Genomic DNA, 18,833 nt, shown 5'->3' with positions numbered 1-18,833 from the left:
TCGCTTTCTCTTTCCCCCCTGCTTATATTCTTCTTGACTTCCTCTCGCCATCTTTTTCTCCTTCATAGTCGAGTTTGCGAGATTCGTGTTGATCGCATCTCCACACTTGCCTCCCCCCTGGACCGATCAAGGTCCCCAGCCGCGTGTCAATTGAGTTTCCCTTCAGGACCCTCTTTTCTCTTCCTTCCAGTGGCTACGGTCAACTTTCCATCGATTCAACCACCCCTGGAAAACTTCAGACATACGTCGCCATCCTACGCTTCATAGTCCTTCCATCCAAAAGCCGATCCTGCGCCTGTGTACAGTAGGCGCTGAAATCGCAGATCCCTGGACCCCCCGTCAGCCGCGCGCATCGGATACCCAACCCACTCCTTTTCACGTTGAATCTGCCAGCAACAACCATCCAGCACCACATTTCCTAGAATCACCCACCTGGGTCCCATCGCGACCTGGCGAAGAGACCGAATTAGCTGTCGACGACCACGCCGAGGACTGCATGGGCTGGTGTCTAACCTCCGCCCAACATGACCGAATTTCGAGTGCCCCTCCACCAGGGCGCTCCTGCCCGAAAGCCACTGCCTGGATCGCAGTCCGGATATCCTTATCAAAATTATGACGCTTCTCGCCCTCAACTTGCCCCTCATTTAGCCGGCCCCCAAACCACACACAGTCGGACGCGCACGACTTCTTCGAGTGTGCTCCCCTACGTTTCGGGCCCTCCGCATTACGCCGGGGCTTCTGCTCCACCGCTCCCCCCTCAAGGAATGGCTCATCCGCCCACCTATGCGCCGTCGCGACGTATGTCTAGCACCACCACCTCCACCACCTCCACTGGCAACAACCACGTTCCGCAGCCCGGATCCGGGGTCCCTGATATTCGGCGAAGTGCCTCGTCTCGCTCTGCCAGCTCTCAGCTTGGATATGTCGCCTTGATGCGGCGGCAGAAAGGGACTGTATGGTGTGACCGGGCGCAGTCCGAAGATCCTCGTCTGCGAGAGCAGTCCATGCGGGACAAGAAGAGAGCGTACCTTGAGGTTCATGGCGCGGGCGCCGGGCGGGCAGGCACGGGTAGTAGCAAGATTCGACACGGTACCAAGGGCGGCCCCGCCGACTTTTCGCCCTCCAACCTGGTGGGTGCCAAGGTGCCGGTGCGATTGAGTGCCAACGAGGTGGGTGACGGGGAGGATGACGATGTCCCCAGCAATGAAGGCGGTATGGTCCACCGACGGACGGGCAGTGGCCGTAGCTCGCTTGGGAGCAATCGATACCCCAGTGGATATTCGCGCCCACCACAGGGCACCATGGGCAGCAACAGCACTCCCCCTAGTGAGAAGACCGACCTTCCGAATGTCTCGGAGAACACCCCTGCCGAGATCCAGGCCGAGGAAAAAAGCCGACTCTCGTCACTGGTCAAGGACGATGCTGCAACAACTCACAGCAGTGAGCAGGAAGATTTTGTGGGTGACATGGAGGCCCCGAGTGCCAGTGCAACGGTCACAGACAAAGCCAAGAAGGCCGATGAATTGCGCCGCCGAGGCAGTGTTGATGAACGAACTACTTCAATGACCAATGTGCGGTTGTTCGTCGCTAACCCGGATCTCAGCGACTGAATTTCTCTGATGCTCTAGCTCTCTCTACCTCGTGCAGCCCTTGTCTCTGTGCCTTCTTCCCGCCCTGCCTTTTTCCTTTTCTTTTTCTTTCCCCTTATTTCTCTTATGATTTCGACGGAAATTTGCTTTATTACGGTTACAGATCCTGCACATAATACCATGCCCGCTGCAATTTTATGCCCGGCTCTCCCCCGGCTGCTGTTGATGGTCATAAGCCATGTTATTCCTGTTATGTCTATATCGTTGTTTTGTATCCCCGGATCTTTTCCAGCGTTTTGTGTCTTCTTGCCCTTCCTGCGGCCCTTGTTATCTCGCTGTGGCGTGAATGGCTATTTGATTTTGTTGCTTTATCGTGTTCTGCCTCCGGGATCTCCCGGCGTTTTTGCCTACCTAGCGCGTTGATATCCTCGAGCTGAGATCCTTTCAGCAATTAAAATCTCCTATGCGTAAACACTTAGTATTCAAGCATTCCCACCCCACAGTCCGTCCGTGCACCTTGGTAGTTGCGCTATCGGGTTAGCTAAGCAGACACGTGCTTATCGGACGCGCGACGCCATTAACGCGTCGCCTCCTTCGATCGGACCTGGACGATCCTCACGCCCCTGTCAATCGTGGCCTGTGAATTCCAGATGATTTTATCGACCTGTATTCATCATTGCCACTCCATGATCCCCTTCCTTTGAAAATTTCCTTCCGAACTGCCTTCGGGCTGCCTAGAATCGATAGGCACGGCCGCGCATCACGCGACGAGACCCTCTCCATTCGTTTCCTACCTTTCCTTACCTTTTCCTGTCCTTTTCCTATCCGCCCAACCCAAAGATTCAAGGTGCTGTCTACATCCACAGTGCTCGATATCGCACAATTCCTGGAGCACAATTCCTGGACAGTAATATGACTCTGTCCCCTCTGCCTCATCCGCAAGCATTCCCCGCGTCCCCGTCAACAGGACCTCGCAAACGCTCTTTCCACGAAGTCGACGACGTAGCTATGGCTTCCCCGGGTGCCAAGCGTACCCTGACTGAGTTCAATGGTGAGAACCAGGAGAATCGAGACCCGTCTCTTTTGGCCAAGCCGGATGAGATCATGTCCCAATCAGATGAATCGAATGAGAAACTCCCCCCTCCTCCCACGGTGGAAATCACTGTGAAACCCTATGATGGCTCTGCCATCAACTTTGCCGATACACCCTCTGGTCAATTGGACACAGAGAAGAAATCCTCGGCCGTTGGCAATGTGCATCAGGCTGACTCTGCCGCTGCTCCTGCGGCTAAGAAGCGAAAACTGTCTCCATCTAGCAAGGAGTCAAAGCAACACGAGAAGGAAGAAAAGGAGCGCCAGAAGGCCGAGGAAAAGTTGAAGAGGGAAGAGGAGAAGGCCAGAAAGGAAGAAGAGAAACGCCTTAAGGCCGAGGAGAAGAAAAAACGCGACGCTGAACGTGAGGAGGAGAAGCGCGCCAAAGAAGAGGAGAAGCGGAAGCGTGAGACAGAACGTGAGGAGGAACGAAAGCAACGTGAAGAAAAGAAAAAGGCCAAGGAAGAAGAAAAGGCTGCCAGAGAGGAAGAGAAGCGCAAGCGAGAAGAAGAAAAGATGAAGAAGTCTAGGGTAAGTAGAATCATTCCTGCTGGTTCTATAAGCAAGGAAGCATACTGATTCGCCTAGTCGCAAATGAAATTGAACTCTTTCTTTGCGAAACCGCCAGGCTCCTCGGCACCTGCTTCGAATGGCAACCCTTTTACTTCACCGAGCAAGTCGTCAGTCATCAGTGAGACTGGCGCGGCAGATGCCCCTCACAGCGTACTATCAGACTACCGCCGAGAGTTCCCTGACTTTTTCGTCCAATCTCATACCACCTTGGCTCCTACACATCGATTCGAGCGCGACTCAGAGGCTCTTAAGCATGTCCGCCAGACCGTTGATGCGTTCCTGGCTCACCCACAAGAACCGCAACCTTTCCACCCCTCCGAAGTTTTTCATACTATCCCTTATCACCGTCGACGAGGTCTTCGAACCGCTACGGTGAAACAAATCCTCCTGCAAATGCAGGATGCCAGTGATGCCACGACCCAGCTGGGTGAGAATCACAAGTCAACGGCTGATTCCAAACCGCATGACCTTCTGCGCAGGATCCCCATGAAGTCTCTCAAGTTCAGCGAGGATGTCCGCCCGCCTTACCAGGGAACCTATACACGTGTTGTGTCTGAGGGTTCAGCCAAGAAGCTTTCTCGCAACCCTTACCATCGGGGGCTGCCGGACACCAACTACGAATATGACTCCGAGGCCGAATGGGAGGAACCTGAAGAGGGTGAGGACCTGGATTCGGAAGAAGAGGAAGAAGGGAGTGACGAGGGAGACGACGATCTTGATGGGTTCTTGGATGACGAAGACGATGCCTTCGCCGGAGGCAAGCGGCGCTTGATAGTAGGTGATCTGGAGCCGGTCTGCAGTGGAATTCAGTGGGCAGCCGACGGCGTGGATCCCGAGTTCAAGAACTACCAGATCGAGACCATCTCGGACGCGGTCAGATTCCCTATCGACCCATTCTCCACCGCATACTGGCAGAGGCCCCGAGCCACCGATCAAGGTCCGACCAAGGGGCGAGCCGTGCCGAGCCCTCTGAACATTTCTCAAACTCCCCCGTCTCTCGATGGACCGACCGTTGGCGGGGCATTGCCCCCAACTATGTCCAAGTTGAAGCGACCTTTCCCGCCCGATCAGCTGGAGGAGTTCAAGCAAGTGGTCGAAGGGAGTGACCTGAGCAAGATTGGTGTGGTTGAAATACTGAAGAAGCGGTACGTTTTGCCATGGCTCCTTTTACCCAAGCTGGAAAACCTCTGGGCTCTGCTAATCTCACCCGATGCTTTTAGATTCCCCAAGGTGTCGAAGGAGACGTTGAAGGCGACGCTTGACCAGGTCGCCGTCCGGGTTGGCAACAAAGAGGCCGACAAGAAATGGGTTTGTCGTTGATGGCTGGCAGCACACTTGCTGCATACTTGCATGGATCCAGGTGGCGTTCTCGGGGCTTGAATGATGCTTAACTATCATGTCTGTATGAGAAATTCATTGTCGGCGACTGTTCGAATAGTGTCGGGTCATGGCGTTTGAGCAATATGAGCAACATGAAGTAATCCCTCATTGTGCATACTGTATTTGCTTCGGAGTTGATCGGTCTGAATTCAATATTGAGCGGTCTTTGCGTGAGGTTGGGCGATCCACGTTTCAGGTGGGTGGAGTATATAGAGAGGGCAATTAATATCTATAGATCTCGACCTATTCCGCGTACGGGAATATCTCCCCTATTCTCCCCCGATCCCCCAACTGATGATATATTTGATATATATTATTATATGATATTCTTCTCCTTATTACACTGTAATAACCATGAATATCGCCCACCAACTCCTCCCGTCGATTGGCGCAGCCAGCAGAAGCTCCGCAGCGGCCAAGGAGGGCGACGGGCGAATCAGCGACAGATGAGCGTCGTCCACCTCACACTTGCATGCAACGATGCGCTGGCAGCATCCGAGAGGGTCTCCCTTGCGCTTCTTCTTCTTCTTCTCTCTCTTTCGCTCTCTCTGCTATCTCGTGATTGTCCCCCCATAAACACCCCCCTCGACCCACGTCTGCCATTTCGCATTTCACCCTTTCGCCTTTTTACTCTCCATCTCATCCACCCTGGACTCGATCCGTGTTTCCGACCGGGTGCTCTCCTATGAGGTCCCGATTGTCTCCCCCGCAATAGAGCCATGCGATAAGCATCCGCCCACGGCGGCCCCGGGCGATTTGCGACTGTCTACTCCGCCCGCCATGGGGGACTACGATCTGGATCGGTCGTCCTCTCTGGGGTCGGCTACTAGTATGTTTATGTTTATGTTTTTGTTTTTTGCTTTTCGCCTGCGCAAAACTCTCTCCCTGTCGATGTTTTTGATGGTTTTATGCGATCGCATTTCCTCGTCTGATCTTGCTCCTCAGCCATGCGGATCCCCGCGCTCCAGACGGATCCATGTGATCTGTCGCATCCGGCGTGCGATCCTGCCTCGGTGCCTTTACCTCCATCGCCACCGGAATCACCACCCGCGGAGCGAACCGTGGGACCAGGTGAGTTGGATGGCTCGGGCCGTTCCAGTCCCAGGTTAATGGCCACTGCATCTCCTATCTCGTCAAGCCCGACCAGAGCCTCTGCCATGTCCACGGCTCCCACGGAGGACGGTCCCCCAGTTTCTTTTGAGGATTTTGCCACTCAATATCGCCAGAACCAGCGCAAGCAGGCCCAACGAAAGCGCCTGGAGAAGCGTCTGCGTGCCACCAAAGTTTCCATCGGTGTATCGGCCCGTCTGATCCGCGTCGGGGCGACTGTGCAGCGCGGTCTCGTGGAAGCTTTGAAACATGATGACAAGGTCAATTTCGCTGCTCTCTATCACACACTCCATGATCTCCAGGAGTCCTGCGGTGCCGCCGTCCGGCGTGACGACCCACAGGACTGGGATGACGAGCGCAAACTATCCTCATCCTCGGAAGCCGAGCTGGACCGTTCCCCGGATTTCTTCCACCAGCTGAGTCCCCAGTCCCGGACGGACCTGCTGGAGATCCTACGGCTGGTCCGTTCTGATCCACAGTTCTTGGTCGATCGTTTGCGCAGCTTGTCCTCGGCCCAGTTGACCGCATTTACCTCACCCGCCACGGTTTTGGATTCGGGTGACCCTGCATTTTCTTCTTCGTCCCGGGCTCGGAACCAAGCTTTTTTAAGTCGAAACCAGGCCCAGTCTGCTTCATTTAAGGACCATGCTTATGCCTTGGAGAGAACCGATCCGCTGTCTATTCTGCTTTGTAACGTTTTCGCCGCACCTTTGGATCCCGAGACTCCGGAATCCCGCCTGCGCGTGGACGTGTGGTCCTCCGTGTGTGCTCAACTAATGTCCCACGGCAGCAGTAGATACTACCCACTCATCGGCCAAATCCTCTCCTCGTGGGCCACGGGCAGCACCTGGAAAGCCCGGCCCAAGTTTGAGCTTTACCTTATGGATATCCTGCAAACCGGTGCTTTTCTGTTGGAGCATATAGATACCCCCGCGGGTTTGGATTTTGCTTCCGATGCCTTGGATCCCTTGCGGACCGATGTTGCAGAGGAGTTCTTTGCTTCTGCCGTGGATGATCTGTTCCAGGTGCTCGACGATCCAGATGGTGGCTTTCCTCGTGCTGTCTTGCAGTTTGCTAAAGCTGTCCTGCGGAAATTGGACCAGCCAGAGGTCCGCAGCCGTTTCCTGGAGTTCTTGTTCGTTCAGTGGTTTTTCTCCAAGTTCCTCTACGGCGCCTTGACCTACCCTGAGGTATATGCCCCTTTTTCCTTTCGCTTTTGAGCTGACCGGCAAGGCTGACCATGTACTTACTGTTTTCTTTTCATGATAGACGCACGGTCTTCTACTAGACTTTCACATTCGGAAGGATGCTCGCGAGAAATTGCTCGGCCAAGTTGGGCTGCGCGCCTACTCCCAGGTCTTTGCTGTTTTGCGCTCGATGTATGTTTCGGTCCCTCGGTCTGGCTGTATCGCAAAGCGACCCAGTCCACATCGATTCTAGAATTGCTGATCATTTCCAGGCATCATTTCTCGATTCCCCGCCCGGCTATCAGGGAGCGTGTTGAAAACATGCTTTCTCAATTCCAGAGCATGACGCCTCCCGATTCATCCACTTTGGACTCTTCCCTCCCCATCCATAAACCGAGTCGGCGCAACTCTTCCTCAACTTTCCTGACATTGTCTGCTACGGACGTCCTTACCCTCCTAGACGCTCTTTTCCCACACTCTCATTCTCCTCAATTATCTCCAGCCTCGGCAGTTATCCCTACTTGGTCATCCAGCCAGGCGTCTTCCTTTAACCTCCGCTCAGAGCCGCACATTGAACCGGGTTTTCTCCGTCCCAGGCATGACACAGTCCCACGACCTGCCTCTCTCAATGGATCTTTATTCTCGATAGAAGCTCCCTCAATATCAGTCCCTGGGCAGGGACTCGGTCAAAATGCAGCTCGGATACGCTTCGAGCTGACGGACCTGGATGACCCCAACGAGCATCTGAGCTTAGAGCATCCCTCGGATGAACATTGGACAATCTTTTCTGTTGGCAAAGACGGCTATGGTCTAACCTGGAGCCTACTCCCTGACTGCAGACCGGAGATTTCCAAGTCCCTCATCGCTGAGACCGACGATGATGCTCTGTCCACGGCTCTAGGGTTGGAAGAAAACCACGAAGCTTTGCAAACAGCCATCGTGCGACTGATCAAGGAAAATCGCTTCCGTGACTCGGATGACTATGAATTCCTTCCAAATACTTCTCTGTCAACCCCTAAGTCACTGAAGCAGCGGTTCAACCAGGCCATGGCTTATTGCCATCATGATTCAGACTTTGTTGGCGCACACTACTGGTGGAATGCCTCTCGGCAGCTCCGACAGGGGATGAGTACTCATCCCTCGCGCGCTGCGGACGATTCATGGATTCTGGGCCGCATGCATGACTCTTGTGTTCGCTCATTGAGCCAGTCACGAGCTGTCATTGAGCAGTGCGAGGGTGATTTTGTGTCTCTTGACCAAAGTCTGCGTCGGCTGCAAATCCAAGTCAAGGAAATGGCGACCACCGCTGCCAAAGTCCGTGATAAGATGTGGTACATGACGGACGTCAAAAATTCCATGAAGTACGAGGAAGCCAAACACGTGGCCATGGCTCTGAAAACCATGATCTACTCTGCTCGGCTTTGCAGCCAATTTCCGGAAGAGCAGCGATCTCAAAGCAGCGCTCGATCTCTGGGGGCGTCTTTGTTCCAAAAGCCCGAACTGCAAGTCATGAATATGATCAAGGCGCCGAGCAGCCAGGGTGGACCGAACAAGCTATCCGATGAGCAGGTAGACCTGACTCGAAAGTGGCTGTCCCACAATGGAATCGAGAATTTCTGCAAAGGCGAAGAGCGAATCCACCGTTTTTGCTATGAAGTCCGCACAAGCATCAACCGACTCGTGGGTGAAACCATGGCGGAGACGCCGGTGCTGTGGGCAAGCGAACTATTCCAGAGGGAACGGGCAAGATACGAAGGTCACGGCACCCGTGGCTTTCCAGGACTCTCCATGCCTACGACCCCTCGCCCTTCAACGACCGCTAGCGAGGATCTTGTGCATTCGTCTCACATGTACGGCGCCAATCTGACTATGCCCGACCCGCTTTCTCGACTTTCTCAAGATAGTCCATCCTTGGGTCGGAAGTCTTCAATTCAGAGCCTACTCTCCGATAAATGGCGACCTCCGCGGGATCTCCCTTCCATAGATGTGTCTTCTGTCGGAGGATCCCCGGGTCGTGCTGATTCGACATCGACGGGTGATACCTGCAGCACTTTCTGGTCTGCGCCTCAACGCCATCCCATGTATGCAGGCAGTGTGTCGAGCGTTTACTCGCGACCTTCGTCAATGTTTAGCGAGACTGCTACACGCCAACCCCGTCGTACTGAACGCAAGACTCATGGCAAAACGGCATTCATGGACGGCTTGAGACAGACTCTGACTAGTCTCCTCTTGAGTGATTTGGGCTCCCCGGTCTGGAGCTGTGGCAGTGAAACAGACGCCTGGTTCACCGATGCTCTCAACCAGAGGCGAATCCGGACGCAAATGCAGAGACGCGCTGCTATCCAGAGATTCTATACCGACTATTATGAGCGGTCGAAACGTCTTGGAGAGCAGCGTGGACCTATAAGAGGTCGGCGAAGCAGGTCTCTCGATCCTCCCAGCGTGCAGGCACGCGGGTCAACGGGCACAAATGCTTCGTTCAGATCATCGCAGCCATCTTCCGATGTGGACGGCCAAGCAGCTTTCTCATACCAGGCGGTCTTCCATCGCCTGATTGAGGTGTTCTCGCGACACGGCAGCCCATTCGTCAAGTTAAATGCGTTGCGAGATCTGCGATCGCTGGTGATTGCATCGCTAAACTCGTCGCACGAGGCCGACTTCTCTGATACGGCCACGGTGATCTCAGCTGGCGAAAATGAACGAATGCGGGAAAGTCGGTCTCGACCGCGCGATCGATCTAGACAGCACAGCTTCTCAGAAACTCGTACGCCTGAGATGCCACAATTTGACGCCGGACTGCCTCCATCTTCTCCGCCGGAGTCTGTCACTTACGGCTCCAGACGATCCGACTACTCCACGCCGTCTGAAGATCAAATCGTCGGGAAATTGCGCGAGCTCATCCTCGAGGCCAATCCCAAGACCCTGTTCCGCGATCTGCAGTTCATTTCAGCCTTTGTGTCTGGGGACCAGCTGAACAAGACCGACCGCGGCACAGCCTTCCTCCAATTTGGGCTGGCCGCCCTGAGCCTCAAGGAGGAAATCTGTCACAGCATGGTCGAGATCGCCGACCGCATTGTTTCGGAAGAGCTCACGCGGCGCCACCCGCCCCCAGGATCCGAATTCTACCTGCGCCCGGCTCATGCCATTGAAGACGCCGCGGGCATGTGGATCATCACCGCAAAAGAGGGCAACGCCGTCGCCCAGCGCGAGCTGGCCATATTCTACCTGACCCATCCGGAGCTTCTTCCGCGCGTGACACTGCCTTTAACCCTCCCGCGCGATACTTTCAAGGCGGAGATGATGTACCGTCGTGGTAAGGACTCCAAATCCGACCCACAGAGCATGTGTCTGGCGCTGCACTGGATGCAGCTGTCGGCCAGTGGTGGTGACATGCTTGCGCGCAATCGACTACGTGAGCGGGAGGAGTTTGATTCCATTGCATAAGCTGGTCTTGGTTTTATTTTATTTTCCTTTCTTTTCGTTCATTTCCTTTTTCCCCCTTTCTCCCTTTTTCTTCCTTCGTTGCCTGATATATACCCTTGGGGGGCTTGCTCTGCGAATCATTTTCGCTGGCGTCAATTGAGATTTTTTTCTGTTGCATAAGTACCGGATTTTCTCTGCCATTTCCTGGCCTTCCTTTCCTCCCTACTGTTCCCGTGCTTAGTTCTTGGTGCATTCTTGCTGGATAGAATTGAGTACTTTAAGCACTTTCCCCCCGGCCTGGATGTGATAGTTATACAGAACGGTGGTCTGCTTTCTCCCCCAAGTCGCCCCCACCTTAGGGCACGGCTACCCAAGTAGTATTTATGGCCCCTTGGAGCTTGACTCGTGAGCTGCATTGCTCCTCTCTTGGTATGGGTATCACTGACTCTTCCAAGGTTACGTGTATACTTGTCTCTGTCCTGATTATGTACCGACTGCCACGATCTTGTCTAGTTATTCTGTATGTCTCTGGTCTCGGGGGTTTTGAATCTTGTATCATAGTTCTTACCAGCCCATTCTTTCCTTCTCTGGTGTATCACTTTTCCTGGGAAGGTCGCACAAGTTCAATAAAATGATGGCTTTCATCTTCTTACTCAGCCCGAGATCTCCATTCAAGACCATCCTACACACAAGGCTTCTCACAAGGCTCCTCTCTAATGCCCGATCCTGTTCTTTAAGTTTCATAACAAGGCTGTGCGTAGTAGCTACCCCTAGTAGTCGGATTCACACCAACATCTACGCACCTTTTGTCTGTATAGCTGGATGATGGTCTGACTCGATGTGGGGGGTGAGTTAGGCCACTATGATCTAACCCCTCCGCCTGAACCTTGATTCATTCATCTTCGCTCCTGGGGGCTCTATAGTAAGAGGATAATGATAATAATAATTTTCGATCCACTTCCCTTCTCTCTCGATGTGCCAAATCTTCCACATACCACGTTTGGGAACCATTGACACTATCCATAGTGTCTCCAAGCCCGATGCTTGCAAGTCCCAAAGCAAAGTATATTGTTACCTGTGGATAATGGCGTTCCCATCTCAGTTGGGTCTGCTTGCTGGCCATGTTTCTTGGATTCATTCAAGGGCACAGTCTTCTCAAACAGGACCAGAGCAAGTATGCCATGAACCAATGGGGCATTACATGGGACCCAAGCTGCCGAGATCTCAACCCGACGAACAAGAAGGAGACAAAACAAGATTTCGTCAAGCGAGCATGGGCTGGCGCGATGGAGCTGAGTAATTCGGGCTGAAAACGCTTTCAAAAGACATCTGCCAGGTTGGAGAAAGGGCCGCTGTCACCGAAGGCTCAGGAGGAAATCAACAAGGAGGACCCGGCGTATGTGAATCTCTCTTTCTCCCGGTTCTCCATACTTGTTCCCTCGAGGCTATCTCATTAATGACGACTCTTGCTGAGCAGGTATGTCCAATTCTTCGCACTTGACTGGTCCAAAGAAGGCGTGGGACGCATTCAATCTGTGTTGAAGCATTTAGCTCTCCGAGCCAATGCAGACCCAGGAACCAAGCGCCGCCCTTCAGAACTCAGAAGCACCATCGACATCAATTGCAAAGACAAGTGGATGGAAGATGACAAGGATGAATGTCACAAAACTTTGGCTTTCCTCGAGAACCAGACGGACCCGGACGATGATACGGAGTGGGCCAATTCAATCTTGAATTTCTGTCCCGACATTTGGTCGCTCCCTCGATACGATCGGCTCAAAACCGCGGCGCAAGTGAACGAAGCTTATGAACAGGGCGTGTCAGCAGCCGACTATATGCTCGTCCGGCGGAACATGTACCAGGATCCATCTTGGTATGGTACAGATGGTAGGTGCTCGCTTCGCTTCGCTTCACTCCCCCGGTTCTCCAGAACTAGATCAAAAGCACATTTCTTCTTCTTCTCCTTCTTCTTCTGCTTTTTTTCTGAATAATCTCAATAGCCACTACGGTTGCTCCTGAGTCGACTCATGTCTTCTGGATTGGTTCCACAAACGAAGAAAACGAACGAGATATCTGTTACGACGTCGATGAAATACGTGGACTGCAGAAATGTGCAGAAATGGCCTGGCGCAAAGGCCACCCGATTCCCGATAACCATCGGGTTACATGGAACGCCCCTTCCTATCAGAACTATCTGGAATATGGCCGCTTTGTGGAGCTGATGGAGAAAGATCTCTGGCCTAAGAAACTCAAGCCTGTGATGTTGCCGGTTCGTTACCGACAGCAAGGTTGTTGCGGATGAGATTTATGATGTATACCGTCTCTGAAGTGACAGGCTAATTCAATTTATGCTACTCAAAAAAAAAAAAAAAAAAAAATAAAGAATTGAGAGCATTCTGAATCCTAATACGCAGGGCATACTTCCACCATTGTGTTGATTGAGTATCATTCGATTCTCGTCTCGGTCGACGATATCAGCCTCATATTCGGTGTCATCAACCAATAAATCACACCTCACCCTCCCTCTCTAACACCTGATCCGATTCGAAGCGAAGCCCAGCATTCTTCCGCAGCACGCCATACATGGATGAGGAATCCGAAGCCCGGTGGTTGACTTCGCTATACTTGTGCGCTTCGTCGAGGTGCTTCGAGACCACCTCAGCAACTGGCAATGCTGTCCCCGCCGCCCTAGCGCAGCTGATTCCCATGTTCACATCTTTCTGTGCAAGTTGAAGGTCGGACCATGGCCGTTCCCCCCTCTTTGGGAGGTAGAATCCTCCCGTCATGCGCTTGGACATTGCCAAGGGCAGCGGGCCATACTGCTCCTTAAGCAAGGACTCCATGGACTCGCTGCCGATGCCGGTCTTTTCTGCAAAGACCTGTGCCTCGGCCACAAGCTCCATCATGCCGGCAGTCAAGAAGTTCCTAAAGATACGTCCGATCAGTGGGAATCATCTAAAGAGAATCAGAAGAAAAAGGAAGAAAAAGAAAGACAGGGAAAGATCCAAACAATACCCTGCAGTCTTCAGCATTGTCGCTTGTCCAACATCGTCTCTTAAGCGGAGCACTTTTCGGGCCATAACGCCCACCAAGAAGGGTTGGATAGTCTCTACATGCTCCTCCTCGCCCGCGACAACAAACAACAGCTCCCCCTTTTCCGCCACGGGACTGGCTCCGAACACGGGTGCAGCTACAAAGCTGACATCCTCTTCCTTGAGGGTTCGCTGTGCCCAACGAGACGTGTCCGGGTGGACAGTAGAGGTGTCGACAATGATTTTCTGGCCGAGGTTATTGGCCGTGACAGCACCCAGGATGGATGTGATAATGGCTGTGAGCGCCTCATCGTCGCTAACTGAGATAAAACAGATATCAGAGTGAGAGATCACATCTTCAACGCTGGTTTTCTGCTCGCCGCCAATCTTGCCCAGTGCCAGTCCGCGCGCCAGGGTGCGGTTGTAGAAGCGCAGAGATGGGGCGCCGCTGCGATGCAAATGCTTTTGGAGGTTCAGGGCCATGGCCTGCCCCATTGAGCCGAGTCCTATGAATGGTCAGCTGATGTCCACTTCTCAGTCGGGGTTATGATGATTGCGATGTTACCTATCCAGCCTACTCTTGAGTGGCTCTCACTCGCCTCGCCATGCGGTTGTTCCGGGCTCTGAGAGGCCATGATCAAGAGTTGGAATGATCGTGTTGAATATGCGGTGCTGGTTTGAGGATGGCAAGGTGAAAGTGAGGGAGATTTGAGGGGCAGGGCTAAATTGACTCATGTCAAATATGCTGCTAGCGTATACTTGCTAGCGCGCTGATTGGGTTGACTCGGAAATTTACCACTAGGCCACGAAAAGCTAGGGATCCTTCCCTCTGGTTCGTGTGATTTCTGGTTCATTAGATCTTACTTTCGGTCTTCCCGTTGTGTTCCTCTTTTTTGCGTGTATATTCAACCTTGTTGTGGAGAACTATACCCAAGTTCTTTGGTCGGTTTTAGTCGTTTAGCCTGACAGTCTTAACGTTATATTAAAATCCCCGTCGAAACCTCCATATTTATTTGTATATTCACTACATTTTCCAAATCACGGGCTTGGTGAGGTTGCTGTGGCTGTTGCTACCTGAAGGTCAACTGTGACGATCGGACCGACGTCATCGCGCTGCCCCACCAACGTCTCCCTCACTCGGCTGACTTGGCCGTGTGCTCTCTCCTTTCCGACTCTTCTGCGTTTCCTCTCTCTCTATTAGTCCAGTTCTCTGTCTCTTTCTCTGCCCATTTTCTCTGACCTTGCCATACTCATCCGGCGTGACCCAGCCTCTGCGTACCGACTGCAACGAACCAGTTCCGACCCTGATCAGAAATAAAGACCTCTTGATCTCCCCTCGAGACTGGAATTCTCGTGTCTCTGCGTCCATTTGAAAATTGGGCGGTACATTTTTCCTTTTAACCGATCTCATCCACGATGACGACCGCACCGCATATACCAGCCAAGGCGCACAGCACCGAGGATGTGCACCAGCGGCCAAAAGGTGAGTTGGCACCCTCGGGATGGCCTCCAGCAGGATGTGAAATTCAGGCTTTAACTCGGCGAGACTGTAGGCATCTTGAAGAACTCTTATTCTTTCCAGGCGACAGCCCCCGCCGTGCCAGCGACCACGCCACCCTCGGTGCCAACCAAAACGGAGCCTGAAGAAACCAAAGACCTAACGCTTCAAAACACTCTGCAGAATGCAGGTCGGCGTCGTTCCTCGTCCACCACACACCCTGGCTCCTCGTCTCGCAGACAGTCGCTCGTCAGCGCCCACGACGACAACTCACCCCGCCTCAAGTGGGACGAGGCCAATCTGTATCTGACGGAGCAGGAACGAACGGCCAAGATGAAGATCGACGAGCCCAAGACCCCGTACGCCCCGCACTACGACCCTGCCGAGGACGAGGAAGAGCTCCGGCTTGAAGAAGCCCAGGAGAGCCTGATCGATGCCCAGGACGTTGTGGTGGACGAGCTCGACAAGACCACCAAGGGTGGCCACCACAAGAAGGGCGTCTCAGAGGACGACATCCCTGATCTCGAGCTGGGCGAGGCTGAGGAGTCTTTGCCTGCTGGGTCTGATGCTGCGTCGGATCCTCGCATTTTCCGCGACCGCAGCTTGAGCACCGACTCGCACAGGGGCGAGAAGCATGTCCATGTTGGCACAGACGCAGCTAACGGTGATGCAGCGTCCAGTGGTGATCATCTGTTGACTACCGAGGAGGCCCAGGCAAAACACCGCCAGTTTGAGCAACAGCGGAAGAGGCACTACGAGATGAGAAACATCAAGGAGCTGCTTGCGTAAGTTGACACGTAGTCTCTGCTTATCGCACTTCTAATTTTTTTTTTAATATACTACAGCCACCCAGAGCAGTTGGATGAAATGGAAGAAGAAGAAGATGCCGAGCCTGGTCCTCCGCCTACGGTCCCTCAGATTCCTGAACGGTTCCGCAATGGTGGCCGATAGGTACCCAGCCTGAAATCTGGGATTGACGCCTGTCTGTACCATCTTGCTTTCCTGGTGTTCTTCTCCGTCTTTCCTTGAGATGCTCGAGACTGCTTCTCCTTCGCTGTTTTGGTTCGCATCATTTCCACTCCCTTTCATGTGTTCTGTGTATATTCCCCAGCGACTTGTCATTCCCAAGCTCTCCCTTCTGCCTCGTTTTGCTTCATCTGGGTTGTCTTTTGGTGGAGACCTGTGCTCCCCTCCAGATTGGGGTTTCTTTGCTGTCTTCACTTTGGAATTGCGCGAGATCAACGATATACATTATTGGGCCTTGGCCGAGGTTCCATCCTTTGTGCACATTTTGATTTCTTGTCCACCTCCCTTTCCCCGTGGGCCCAGAGGCTCTGTCCTGGTTTTTAGACTTGTCCAGTGGCAATCCAGTTGATATTTGTAAGACATTGAAGCATAAGTGACCCACATCTTCAATGATCTGCTTGCTATGCAATAAGGAATAAGGTAGACACGAATAGGCTCGGTGATCTCGGTGTCTCCCGAAGTGGAAGAAAAGCTAATAAACAGAATCCTCTCTCCTGCTTCACACACATCTGATGAAATATATAGTAGCGTGTACCTCTTGAAGCCTTTGTTCTAGAGAATCAAATAATCAGCGCAATATCTTCATTGCCTCGGATGCCCTAGAACCCTTCGACATCATATATACCTAGAATTTCCCCTTTCAGCAACGAAAGTCAGCCTGTAGAGTTGTTGACTCGAATATCATGTATCATTGTGTCGCTCCGTATTCCAGGGTTCCGATATCGGCCTGGATATCACGCCCCTCGACCATGCCCTAATTGATCTTACTTGTAGTCTTTCTAGGATTCCTATATACTATGAAACCGATATTTCTGCCACTTTCGAGTGCTATCAGACTAACATCGATTTCTCTCATCTAATAATCCCAATGCCCATGTCCCACTCGTAGATGATAATGCAAAAGATATGAGCTCGGGAGTACGGCAGCGATTGCGGTAGCGATCGCTGCAATAACCGCAGGAATGGCTATGCTAAGGATAGCAAGTGTTTCCCTAACCAATACGATGTCTATAGACATTCTGCGCCGCTACTAGCGATGGTAGGCCAAATATCATCTGCAGATTGATTTTCTCTTTTCTTTCCGAGCTGCAGGAAATGAAATCATTCCTTACAAACGTGTAGGTTAGAAAGAAAAGGAGAGACCAAAAAACAAATATCAATAACTCCAGTTCAGATCAATTCAAGGTGGTTGTTGCCGCAGTTTTGAAGGAGGAACATAGCAACTAGACCCAGAAATTAAAGATCGTTCGCTTGCTAGTGGCGGCCGATCAGAAGCATGGGCCACTTTCCCGCGCCGTCTGGCATTTCCATGGATCTGGAAGTATGGCCCGTGCCATTGAATAGATCATCTGTGGCCAGGCACCGCACCAAGACCCGGTCTCTGGGGCAGAGGAGGAGGGAGTTTCCAAGGCCGCGATAGGCCGCGATCATCTGGGTGGTTGCAATGAGTCGCGATGAGTCGCTTAGTCGTCGCTGTGAGTCGCCCTAGGCTCCGTATGACGGGTGGGGACCGATTGATAAGTGGGCCAACCCCTGCTTTCTTTCTTTCTTCAACCATCTCCTGATCTCTCCCACCTTTGCATTCGTTTCATTCGTTTCTCAATTTCTTCCCATCACAATTGTCTGTTGCATCTTCCAGCGCTATGGCTGATCAGAAGCCTGTTGAAGACCCTGCCCCCGTGTCTGCGCCGGAGAAGCGGGAGGAACCCGTGTCGGCTGCTGGAACTGACAATGCCGCCATCAAGGCCGCGTCCGCCACCGGTTCCGTCGTGAAGGAAGATGCGCTGGCCACTGAGACCGCAGCCAAGGATGCCGCCGCTCTGGAGTCCGCCCCCAAGCCGGATGAGTCCAAGTCTGATGAGCCATCCTACCTTGCCAACAACCCGGCTCTGAAGAAGTTCTTTGGAAGTCTCCCTGGCCTTGTTACCAGCACCGGTCATGCCGAAATGTGGGGTGTGCCCCTCAAGGACAGCAACGACATTCCCACTGTCAATGTGTTGATCAAGTTCCTGCGTGCCAATGAAGGCAATGTCCAGGCGGCCGAGGACCAGCTTTGCAAGGCTCTCGAGTGGCGCAAGGAAATCAACCCGCTGGCGCTCGTCGAGTCCGGTCAGTTCAGCGCTCGCAAGTTCGCCGGTCTGGGATACCTGACCACCTATGAGGACGAGGGTCGTCTGGAGGTGTTTACCTGGAACATCTATGGCGCCGTCAAGGATGTGAAGTTGACGTTCACCGACACGGACGAGTAAGCAGATCACCACCCCGCCTCTGAGCCCTAACCCCGATCATCGGAGCTGACAATTGCTTTTCACTGTGCAGATTCGTCAAGTGGCGTGCCACGCTGATGGAGTTGGCCGTCCAGGAGCTGAAGATGAAGGACACAACCGAGGTCATCCCCTACGACGGCGAGGACCCCTACCAGATGGTCCAAGTGCACGACTACCTCAACGTCAAGTTCTTCAGCGTCGATGCCGTCGTGCGCACCGCGACCCAGAAGACCATCGAGGTCTTCGCCACCGCCTACCCCGAGCTTCTTCGCGAGAAGTTCTTCGTCAACGTCCCCGCCGTCATGGGGTGGATGTATGCGGCCGTCAAGGTCTTCGTGTCCAAGAAGACCACCCGCAAGTTCCACCCCATCTCATATGGGACCAATCTGGCGCGTGAGTTCCCGGCGGCTGTGGCAGACAAGCTGCCCAAGGCGTATGGTGGAAAGGGACCTGAGCTGGACGTGGCCGGTCGGATCGTGCCCCTGGTGGAGGATGCTGGGAAAGAGGACTTGAAGTAGGAAGCTCATGTGGCTGGCGTGCTGATTCTCTCTACTGTGATACCCAAAGTGATCAAAGAAACTCTCTGCTCTACTTCTCTTTGTCTCCACGCTCTGGGAAGCTTCCCCAAACATGCGCCGGAGCATTAGCCTTAGGAT

General features: G+C 53.1%; 7 protein-coding genes across 7 annotated transcripts; 6 read left to right on the top strand and 1 right to left on the bottom strand.

Moving 5' to 3' along the window:
- Positions 1–524: 524 nt before the first annotated feature.
- NUU61_002046 (uncharacterized protein) lies at positions 525–1,610 on the top strand (the record flags this gene model as incomplete). Its single annotated transcript, XM_056652628.1, has 1 exon — positions 525–1,610. One exon carries the CDS (start codon positions 525–527, stop codon positions 1,608–1,610), a length of 1,086 nt encoding a protein of 361 aa, XP_056513695.1.
- Positions 1,611–2,501: 891 nt separating this feature from the next.
- Positions 2,502–4,574, top strand: NUU61_002045 (putative chromatin assembly factor 1 subunit A; the record flags this gene model as incomplete). Its single annotated transcript, XM_056652627.1, has 2 exons — positions 2,502–3,212; positions 3,270–4,574. The coding sequence occupies 2 exons, from the start codon at positions 2,502–2,504 to the stop codon at positions 4,572–4,574; spliced, it is 2,016 nt and encodes a 671-aa protein (XP_056513694.1).
- A 1,007-nt stretch (positions 4,575–5,581) lies between these two features.
- On the top strand, positions 5,582–10,375 carry NUU61_002044 (uncharacterized protein; the record flags this gene model as incomplete). Its single annotated transcript, XM_056652626.1, has 3 exons — positions 5,582–6,934; positions 7,014–7,123; positions 7,204–10,375. 3 exons carry the CDS (start codon positions 5,582–5,584, stop codon positions 10,373–10,375), a joined length of 4,635 nt encoding a protein of 1,544 aa, XP_056513693.1.
- Positions 10,376–11,475: 1,100 nt separating this feature from the next.
- On the top strand, positions 11,476–12,656 carry NUU61_002043 (uncharacterized protein; the record flags this gene model as incomplete). Its single annotated transcript, XM_056652625.1, has 4 exons — positions 11,476–11,650; positions 11,702–11,750; positions 11,832–12,241; positions 12,355–12,656. 4 exons carry the CDS (start codon positions 11,476–11,478, stop codon positions 12,654–12,656), a joined length of 936 nt encoding a protein of 311 aa, XP_056513692.1.
- A 205-nt stretch (positions 12,657–12,861) lies between these two features.
- NUU61_002042 (NAD(P)-dependent oxidoreductase) lies at positions 12,862–13,881 on the bottom strand (the record flags this gene model as incomplete). The annotated part of the gene is made up of 2 exons (XM_056652624.1): positions 12,862–13,279; positions 13,370–13,881. The coding sequence occupies 2 exons, from the start codon at positions 13,879–13,881 to the stop codon at positions 12,862–12,864; spliced, it is 930 nt and encodes a 309-aa protein (XP_056513691.1).
- A 921-nt stretch (positions 13,882–14,802) lies between these two features.
- On the top strand, positions 14,803–15,835 carry NUU61_002041 (PP1-complex regulatory subunit GLC8; the record flags this gene model as incomplete). Its single annotated transcript, XM_056652623.1, has 3 exons — positions 14,803–14,869; positions 14,940–15,669; positions 15,730–15,835. The coding sequence occupies 3 exons, from the start codon at positions 14,803–14,805 to the stop codon at positions 15,833–15,835; spliced, it is 903 nt and encodes a 300-aa protein (XP_056513690.1).
- Positions 15,836–17,553: 1,718 nt separating this feature from the next.
- On the top strand, positions 17,554–18,695 carry sfh5 (CRAL/TRIO domain protein; the record flags this gene model as incomplete). Its single annotated transcript, XM_056652622.1, has 2 exons — positions 17,554–18,155; positions 18,230–18,695. The coding sequence occupies 2 exons, from the start codon at positions 17,554–17,556 to the stop codon at positions 18,693–18,695; spliced, it is 1,068 nt and encodes a 355-aa protein (XP_056513689.1).
- Between the last annotated feature and the right edge of the window lie 138 nt (positions 18,696–18,833).

This window comes from Penicillium alfredii, assembly GCF_028826965.1.
Source record: "Penicillium alfredii strain IBT 34128 chromosome Unknown utg000004l_segment0_segment0, whole genome shotgun sequence".
NCBI lineage: Eukaryota > Fungi > Ascomycota > Eurotiomycetes > Eurotiales > Aspergillaceae > Penicillium > Penicillium alfredii.
This window is presented reverse-complemented; position numbering and strand designations above follow the sequence as displayed.